General features: G+C 52.0%; 1 protein-coding gene across 6 annotated transcripts in view; it reads left to right on the top strand.

The window, feature by feature from the left end:
- The window catches only part of LOC131423088 (ral guanine nucleotide dissociation stimulator-like), a 303,954-nt gene that overhangs the window by 128,249 nt on the left and 167,044 nt on the right, over positions 1-8,661 (top strand). For 4 of the 6 annotated variants that reach the window (XM_058570666.1, XM_058570668.1, XM_058570667.1 and 1 more), the window contains exons 4-5: positions 280-382; positions 883-952. In XM_058570666.1, coding sequence (XP_058426649.1) covers positions 280-382; positions 883-932 — 153 coding nt within the window. In that variant the 3' untranslated portion in view covers positions 933-952. Of the gene's footprint in view, positions 1-279; positions 383-882; positions 953-1,075; positions 1,166-2,532; positions 2,694-8,661 lie in introns of those variants that run through there. The other 2 variants (XM_058570669.1, XM_058570659.1) reach the window with 2 other exon arrangements.

Raw genomic sequence — 8,661 nt, 5'->3', positions numbered from 1 at the left:
GCCCCTGCACAGTCTCTAGGCCCTTCCTGCCAGGGGCCCACTGATCTTGACTCCAGGTCCCAGTGGGAGGATGCTCACTTCCTACCTGACTCCTTCCCTGGGTTCAGCTAAAATCCTCCTCCCTGTGAGTGTTACTCTCTGGGTCCTAAATGTGCCCTTCTGGGGCTCCCTGAGCATCTGTCTCATCCAGGAGAGGAGATTTAAATAGAAGGGGACCGAAGCTAGAGCAAGCGGAACTGCAGCGCCCCACCTCACAGCTCACTCTCTTCCCTTCCCCAGGAGTGCAAGATCCTGAAGAACTTCTCCTCGCCCTGCACTGTCATCTCTGCTCTGCAGAAAACCTCCACAAACCACCTGAAGAACACACAGCGGAAGTTTCCTGGTGGGTAGTGCCCCTCTCCATAGGAGGATCAGGGTGGATGGGGGATCTCCTGTATGTCTGCCATTGGCCCCTCAGTCAGCTAGGAACTCCTGGTAGGCAGCAAATGCTGGGGACAAGGCCTGGGCCTCGGCAGGCAGTCTCTAAGCCTCCTGGTGTCCTTAGTGCACCAGTTCTGTTTCAGGACTTGGTTTCTCTAAATGTCAGGTACTGGGTTGAGCCACATTAGAGATTTTCAAGTGTTCATAGCTACAGAACTCGACTCCCAGTTGAAACTCAAAGTGGTCAAAAGAGAGCTGCTCTGTAGAGCTGGGGAGTGGAGACCCCAATGACCAACAGGAGAGTCCCCTCCCAGTCCCACGAGACCTTAGCGCTCAGTGGATCCCAGTGAGAACACTCTTCCAGGGAGGTTGAATCTCTCGGGTTGTCAAAGAAAAGGGATTTGCATTCAGACCCCTCACATTATCCCTACATTTATCTTTCCCTCTTTCCCCTCCCCTCAGGGAGATCCCTGAAAAACTTAAGGAGCGCTATAGCCAAGACAAGTCCTTGAGCAGAGAACTGATGACCAAGGTAAAGTGGAGGCTAGGGGACTGGAAAGAGAGGAGGAGTAGGGGGAGAGGGACTGAGCAGGCTGTGGTTTTGATAGTTTCTGACTTGAACTTTCTCTGAGACATTCCCGTCTATCTTGTCCAGGTTAACAAGCAGAGGGATCTGTTTGGCCCATGGGCCGGTGGGGTGCTGTTTTTGCGCAGGAGGCCCTGGTCACGGGACACAGTGGTGTTAGCTGGGTTGTTCCAGAATATGTTGCCGAGCTGTTGCCATCAGCAGGTCTCTGGCTTCCATGCACGTTCATCTTGATGGATGTAGCTTCTTCCAGGCTGTTGGGTGGTTGGGGGGGTTAGCCCTCAGCCTTCCTGAGGACAGGAAGCCAGGCACCAGCAGCTCCTTCTGTCTTCACCATGTCTCCAGGGGTGGGTACACTGCCTGCCCCAGGGACGGGCACAGCAGGGGATTCCCCTGGCCCAAGTGGACAAACAGGCTGCTCAGCCTTGGGTCTGAGTGGCTGCACCAGAGACAGATGTGTGTGCATTGTGGGACTCCCCACTGGACGCCTAGAGCAGTCACTCAAGTCAACCACAGGAGTCTCACCTGAGTGCCTGGTTGGCAATGACATAGGCCCCAGGTGGCTTATGAGAAGCGTCTAGGCAACTGATGGATTCTTAATGGATCCTGCTGAAAGGACGTTAAGAGCTTCATGTAAACGAGGGAGCAAAGCGTCCTGTCACCTCCTTACTTGTGGATCAGAGGTGACACCTTGCGGGTCCAGTTCCCGAGTGGATAAAGAAAGAGTTCAGTGCAGGGGAATATCCTGAGTGGTACTTTGGCGAGGAGAAGCCTTTGGCATGGCCTCTGTCCCAGCCTGGGGGCCAGACACTCCACGGGACTAGACAGGAGCCACTCAACCAGACTCCAAAAACGCCCCATCCTCTCCATCCATGGCTCGGACCAGGACCCATATTTGAGAGCTCAGGGGAAAGGACACTTGTCAGTGGTGAGGATGGGGGTTAGGTGAGGATGTTGGAGCAAGGCCTGTGGCTGGTAGGGGCAAGTGGCCTCTCCTCTGTGGGCCCCTGAGCAACTCACTGCCCCTGTTTGGGCCTCTGTCTCCTCATCAGGGAAATGGAGGGTCATCATGTGGTGCAGGCCTCACAGGGTGGTAATGAGGCAAGAGGGAGGAAAGGAATGTGGGAGCTTTCTGCCTGCTCCACCTGGAGGGGTGAGGGTGAGAAAAATGGTGACAGTCATGTGACATTGAGTCCTCAGGAGAACTGTGAGGTAGCTGGAGTTCTCACACATTCCAGATGAGGAGACAGGCTCGGGGAGGCCAGACCAAAAGCCCAAGCTCACACCCAGAGTAAGAGTTGGAGCTGGGCTTGTTCTGGAATCACAAGACTTTGGAGAGTGGAGTGGCATTGGTACCAGTTGACTCGAATCAGATGTCCAGAGTCAGAGGCCAGTGGTGCTGGAGAGAAATGGGGCAAGGGGAGTATGGCCCGCTGACACTGTCCTCGACTCTGGCAGGAGGGGTCCTCCACGTTTGCCTCCAGGAGAGCAACCCCCAGAGAGTGCAGGAGAAGCAGCAGCAGCAGCAGCAGGTGAGTGTGCCTGTGGGGGAGGGGCTCTGCGCTCCCAGCTGGAGGCCTCAAATCAAGAGAGAGGGACCCTTCCTCTTGGTGCCACAGTGCCTGAATCCCCCAGTAGAAGTGACCAGAAGGAGGGCCTGGAAGAGCTGGTGCAGGATGGGTTTGTTGTGGGGAGGGCCAGGGACCACATACCCTGTGATTTGCCAGAAGCCGGCCCTGGGAGGTGAGGAGGAGGAGTGTGGTGTTCTTGGGGTGTGAAGGGAGGAAGAATTGAGGGGAGGCTGTTAAGGGTCCTAGGCTGCTCCTCGTGGGATCCCTGGTGTGGGCCAGGAGGCTGAGGGTGAGGATTTTTCAGGGGAGGGTCTGCAGGGAGCTGACTTGAGAGCAAGGGCTCATCCCACGTGTACCCCGGTGTCACAGGGTGACGTCCCCTATCTTGGCACATTCCTTGGTGACCTGTTGATGCTGTGTCTGGCGATGGGTGATTATCTCCAGGTGGGTGAACCTGAGGACCAGGCAGGGGACTAGGTTCCTGAGTCTTGGGATGCGGGATACCCCGCACTGAGCTCTGAGCTCTCAGCACTTGGCACATCTCCTCTCATGAGAGCCTCGCAGCTGCCCCTGGGAGCTGGGGCATCAGGCCCATCTTAGGGATGAGTGAACAGAGGCTCCGCCTGAGACACCCATTCTGGTTACTCAGGCTGGGGAAGCTCAGAGCTGCCTGATGGCACAGCTGCATGAGGTTTTATCTGAGCTGGACTCATCCTCTCCCTCCCATGCTGCCCATGGAAGGTGAGAGAAGTTGGGCCCCTCCAAGTCAGACAGCACATAAGTGGCTGAGCAGTCCCCTCTGCCTGAGGCCTCAGCCTCAAAGTCTGTCATCAGAGAGGGTTGTGCTGCCAGGTCCCTCAGCCTCACCCCCATGTCCTCCTTCTCTGGAGCCCAGAGCCTGGCCTAGGTCCAAGTCCTCTTTTCTCTGCATGCCCCACCCCCTCTGGGGACCTGGCAGTAGTGCAACATGAGAAGGGGTGAGCATAGGGGCCTAGTCAGGCTTAGGGGGCTCTGTCTGATGGACTCTGGCTCTCTGCCTTCCAGGGGAATGAGATCAACCTTGAGAAAAGTACTGAGGTGAGCGGCTGTGGCTCTCCCTGCAGGGGAGGGGAAGGAGGTGGAAATCAGAGACCTTCTGAGCAGAACAGTCCCTGGCTCCACCCCCTGTATCTTACATTGAGTGGAAGATTTTGATAACAGAGAAGTGGGAGACCCATCCAATTGGCGGGTGGGTTGAGGGGAGGACGGCCTCAAGGAAAACTTCCTGGAGGAGGGGCTGATTATTCCCATTCTGAGAACAAGTAGAGCCTGGGTGGAACTGGAGGGAAGGAGGGTTTCCAGGACTGGTCCCCTGCCCCACTCCTCACCCCCCACAAGGCCCCTGCAGCATCCCCCACACAGTCCCTGTCTCCATCCTCTCCTTCCCTCTGGTCCCAGGAACACCGAGTCATGAGGGAGATCCTGCTGCTCCAGGTGGCTGCAAAGAATTACAACCAGAGCCCGAGGACCGATTTGGGGCCTGGTTCCAGGACATGGAGCTGCTCAATGAGAATGATAGGTGAGGGTGGGCAGGAGTTGTGTGAGGGCAGGGGTGGATTCTCCCTGTTGGCCAGTCTAGAGAGCCTGTTTCAGTGGCCCCCCAGTCAGCCCTAGGCCTTATTGCGTGGCGACTTGTGGGACATCCAGAATCCAGCTGCTGGGCAGTCAGTGGGGGGACACCAGAGGTGTGGATCCTGGTAGGCTCACAGATGCCTCTCTGTCCTGTAGCTACAGCCTGTCCTGCCAGCTAGGGCCCCAGGCCTAGTTGGCCAGCAGAATACTCAAGGCCAAGAAGAACCGGCTGTCATCAAGGTCAGGGGTGAGTGAGTGTCTGGGCCGGGGTGACTGACTCCTAGGGGTTCAGTAAGGCTTTCAGGCTAAACGTGGCCTTGGGGAGTCGGACAGCTGGCACTGGGATCTCAGCTCCACTACTGAGCAGTCCTGTGACTGGGGTGACTCTCTTCAGCTTCCTGAGACTCCGTTTCCTCCTCTGTGAAATAGGTGATACTAAATGATCACTCTCGTGGCAGGGACGAATGGGGTACTGGTGGCTGACAGCACTGAGCACAGGGTCTGGAGCACCCAGTGCAGTGGGGACAAGGTGGGGGGGCCATGATTCTGAAGGAGGCCCCCCAAGATAACCTGACTCTTCTACTCAGACCCCAGGCCCCAACACCGAGCCCCATACCAGTGGCCGATCACAGCCCCATCCTCAGCAGCGGGGACACAGCTGGGAGGCTTGCGATGCACAGGGCCAGCTCCTCACACACGACAGGAAGGGGAGTATTGTAAGCTGATTCCTGGGGCCCCCTGGAGTCCAAGAGAGAGGGGATGACCCCACCCCAGCTCCCTGACATCTCTACCGCAGCACCTATTCACCCATTGGGGAGGGACAGTAGTTATTTGTTGTAAATAATAAATGCCATATTTGAATATTATATTCAAGTCCTGTTCCCTTTACAGCCTGGGAGTTGTGGTGTGGTTCTGTCGCTTTCTGTAGGCATGTGAGAGAGACACAGAATCTCACATTTCTCCTTGAATCAAGAACTCTTCTGGGTCATCAGCTTATTGTATGTGGAGAAGGGAGAAGGGCCAGCCCCTTCCCTGACTAGTTGGGACACACCCAAGTCCCCCTAACTCAGAGGACAAGTTCATTTCAGTATCATTCATTTCCTCCAGGAGCAGACACGACTCCCTGCCCATTCTCTTGGGATTTAAAGGTTGAAGGTACTTTCACAGGCAGAGCAACAACCACTGAAATGTGGGTGTGTTTAAAACAGCACTAGCCAGGACCATGTCGTGCCACAGGCAGGGGCTGCCATTCTACGTTCTGGAGGAACAGGGACTGTATCCTACTTCTCTTGTTGAGGTTTATTCTGACCAAATTTTAGGAACTTGTAGTTTTCTAGTTCAATCTCTGGAATTGCATCAGCTGTAAGTGAGGAAAACAATGTAAAAAGATCAAAACATGTATGTGGAAAGGACAAGGCTCGAGGAAGTTCATTTACAAATGAACTAAAGGCAGGCAAGATTTTCCCTCCTGAGGCCCCTCTAGGGGCTCCGTGTTCACCTCTGACCTAGATTTGAATCCTGCTGGGAACCTTGTCCAGGACTCTGAATTCCTTTTCCTGCTTGTTTTGTATCCAAGGGGAGAGTTTTTGACGCAGCTTTAAGGCTACTGCTGGGCCTCGTTCCATAAACATGACTGCTCCCTGTGAACTAGGATTTTCAGCACCCCTGCCTGCCTTATGCAATTCCCTTTAGGACAGAAATTCCCTAGAAGGCCCCCAGCCTCCTCCCTGGCTTGGCCTGATGGATCCCGGGTGAGCTCTGCTTTGCCAGGATAAGGGACCATAATCCTGGCCAGTGAGTGACTCTACACTGTCCCTTGCTGTCCAGGGTGACTTCTGAGCCCGTGTCATTCTGAGGTCCATGGTCTTGGACAATCCTCCAGTTTACACACTCAGTGTTGGTGTTACCAACTCGTCCAAATTGGGCAATTTGGCCCAAAACTTTAAAGTGTGTCGCCCCTGAATGGTTGTGTTTTTTTCCCCAGTCTTGTGCTGTGGTTACATTACAACCACCTGCTGGGGTGTGAACCCTGTTTGGAGCTTTGAAAGATGAGGCATGACAGGGGCGTGGGGGTGTCCAGCAGGGAATGCCACGGAAATGATGATCCATGGACGTGCATGAACACAGCCTTACCAATTAAAATGCTGAAATGCTCCCCATCTGGTTGTGAACAGAAACTGCTCTGAGCCCACACCAAGAAACCTCCCCATGACTAGAAGCTTTCAAAGGGTTACTAAGTCGCATTTTGAACCTCATCCCTCCAAAACACCCTGTAAGACAAGCGCCAGAGGAATTGCTTGGCACTTGTGAGTTATCCCCTCCTTTCTGATGGCTGCAAGTGTCACCCAGACACAGAAGCTGAACTCTGCCAAGGAAGCCTTCTCAGGACAGTCAGAAGCTGAGGATGAATCCTGGTTCCCAGCATCCCAGGCCCTTCCTGACATGGCAGAGCCACCCAGGAAAGTGATTTGGCAATGGAAAGAATGGGAAGGCCGTACTTTCCCTCCAAAGAGAAAGAGAAGTGCCAACAGCAAAAGCTTGATCTCTCAAATAGACAATTAAATCCCAACAAGCAGTGGGTTCTTGTCAGATTACTGATGCTGAAAAGGCCTCTTTTGATAATAGCATGATCCCCCAACTGCCATGTTCATCTACATGAATCAAATTTCCAACACATATGGATCTAAAACCTGAGGGAAATCTGGTATTTCCTTAGATGCAACTCTGAATTAGCATGCAACAAATAACATAAAAGTGGAGACTTAGAAGTAAATATCTAATTTGAGAACATAGACATCAAAGTGCTTTTGAAATAATATTTTGGAATCTATTGGAATATTACACAAAAAGAATAATCCACTTTAAGTAGATTTTACTGTGACTGTGAGGGGAAAAACTGAATCATCCCGTGACGTTTATAACTCGCTGCTGACTTGAAAGTAGAAATAAATAATGTATGTAGTAAAAGAAAATGAGAGAACAGCATGAAAAAGGAAGATCTTTCTCTCCTCACCTGAAACTCAACCTCTCACCTCAGAAAGAAACCACTGTCTATATTTTCTATGTCACGCAGCAGAGTTTAACAAAAGAAACGTATTGGTATGTTTTAAAGTTTCAAGAGCTTAAAGCAAGGAAACATTAGGGACGCTGCCAAGAGACTTCACTGAGGTGTCTGCTCCATTTCATCTGCTGTCAGGACGTCCTTCTTGACCCCTCACTTTCTCTGCCTCGCTAGCAAGTCTTTCCACCATCAGTGCTATCACCAGTCTCTCTCCTGTGCTCTTCACTGCCCTTTCCTCCTTCCTGATACCTTCCTCAGTCACCAGAAATTGTTGGCAGTGGAGCTGTGGAATGCCCAGATCAGCTCCTGGAGTCATCCTTGCCAAATCTGAAGACTGGCAGGAGTGGGCATGGGACCTGGAGTGCAGACCACCTGCGAGCACACCTGGCAGGGATTCACCTGTGTGACTAGGTGCAAGTTTTTGCAACGCTTTGGCAAGATTGAAAGGACTTACTAGTTGTCCTGCACTGCTGCAGGCCTGGAGTCCTTGTGGTCTCTCAGGCCAGCAGACCTGGTGGGGCTGGTCCAAGATGTCCTCCCAGAGACCTGCCATTGCCAAGATGGGATGGGATTCTAGTAACCTGCCTCTTGAATATGTCACTGGACATCCTCAAAGGGATGAAGATGCTTAAACCAGGCTTTGGTTTGGACTGGTTCCCACAGTCACACTGCTTCCTCTGTGAAGACGTGACTATTATCCTTTTCCTCTTGCCCTATAAAAATAAATCATGAAATTGAGTCAAATGATAAAGGAAGCCTGCCTTTTTAGGACAATTATCCTGGCTGTTTTGTACTTCCACCCTCCCTTTATCCTCTGGGGATAGATCTGACCTGTGTCCTGGGACATCATCAGGCAGATTTGCATCAAGAACAGAAAGCTCAAGGTCAAAACTCAAGGCTACTCCAGATCATTTCTCCCCCTCCATCCTGATAACACCCCCTCCTTTTTTGAGTGTGATTCTATTCTCTTCTTGTCCTTGTCACTCTCAACCGCACAAGTCCTGGCAATCCCTCTCAGGACTGTCGGTCCCCAGTCTTTTACTAAATCCCAAATCCTACCATTTCTATGTTTTCTGACTACTCATTTGCTTAATCCATTGACCACTTGGTGTTCATAGCTCCTTTAGAAGTTAAATCAATAGTGACATTATCAACCAGCCCCTGTTAGTGACTTACTCCCATATCTCAGATGTTCACATAATCCAAATGGTGATATTCAAAAGTAAATAATTCAGGAAACATTCACCCACACAAATTCCTGATCTCTAATATTTTTATTCAAACACTTATACAGTAGATACCTGTCTTTCAAGTTCAGAAGTAATGCCAGATCACCGATCCTCACCTTAATTTCCTCCTACACCTATCAATCCTGGATTCCATGGACTATGATCTCAATAATTTCCTTGGAA

Source organism: Diceros bicornis, chromosome 27, assembly GCF_020826845.1.
Source record: "Diceros bicornis minor isolate mBicDic1 chromosome 27, mDicBic1.mat.cur, whole genome shotgun sequence".
In the NCBI taxonomy this organism is placed as follows: domain Eukaryota; kingdom Metazoa; phylum Chordata; class Mammalia; order Perissodactyla; family Rhinocerotidae; genus Diceros; species Diceros bicornis.
This window is presented reverse-complemented; position numbering and strand designations above follow the sequence as displayed.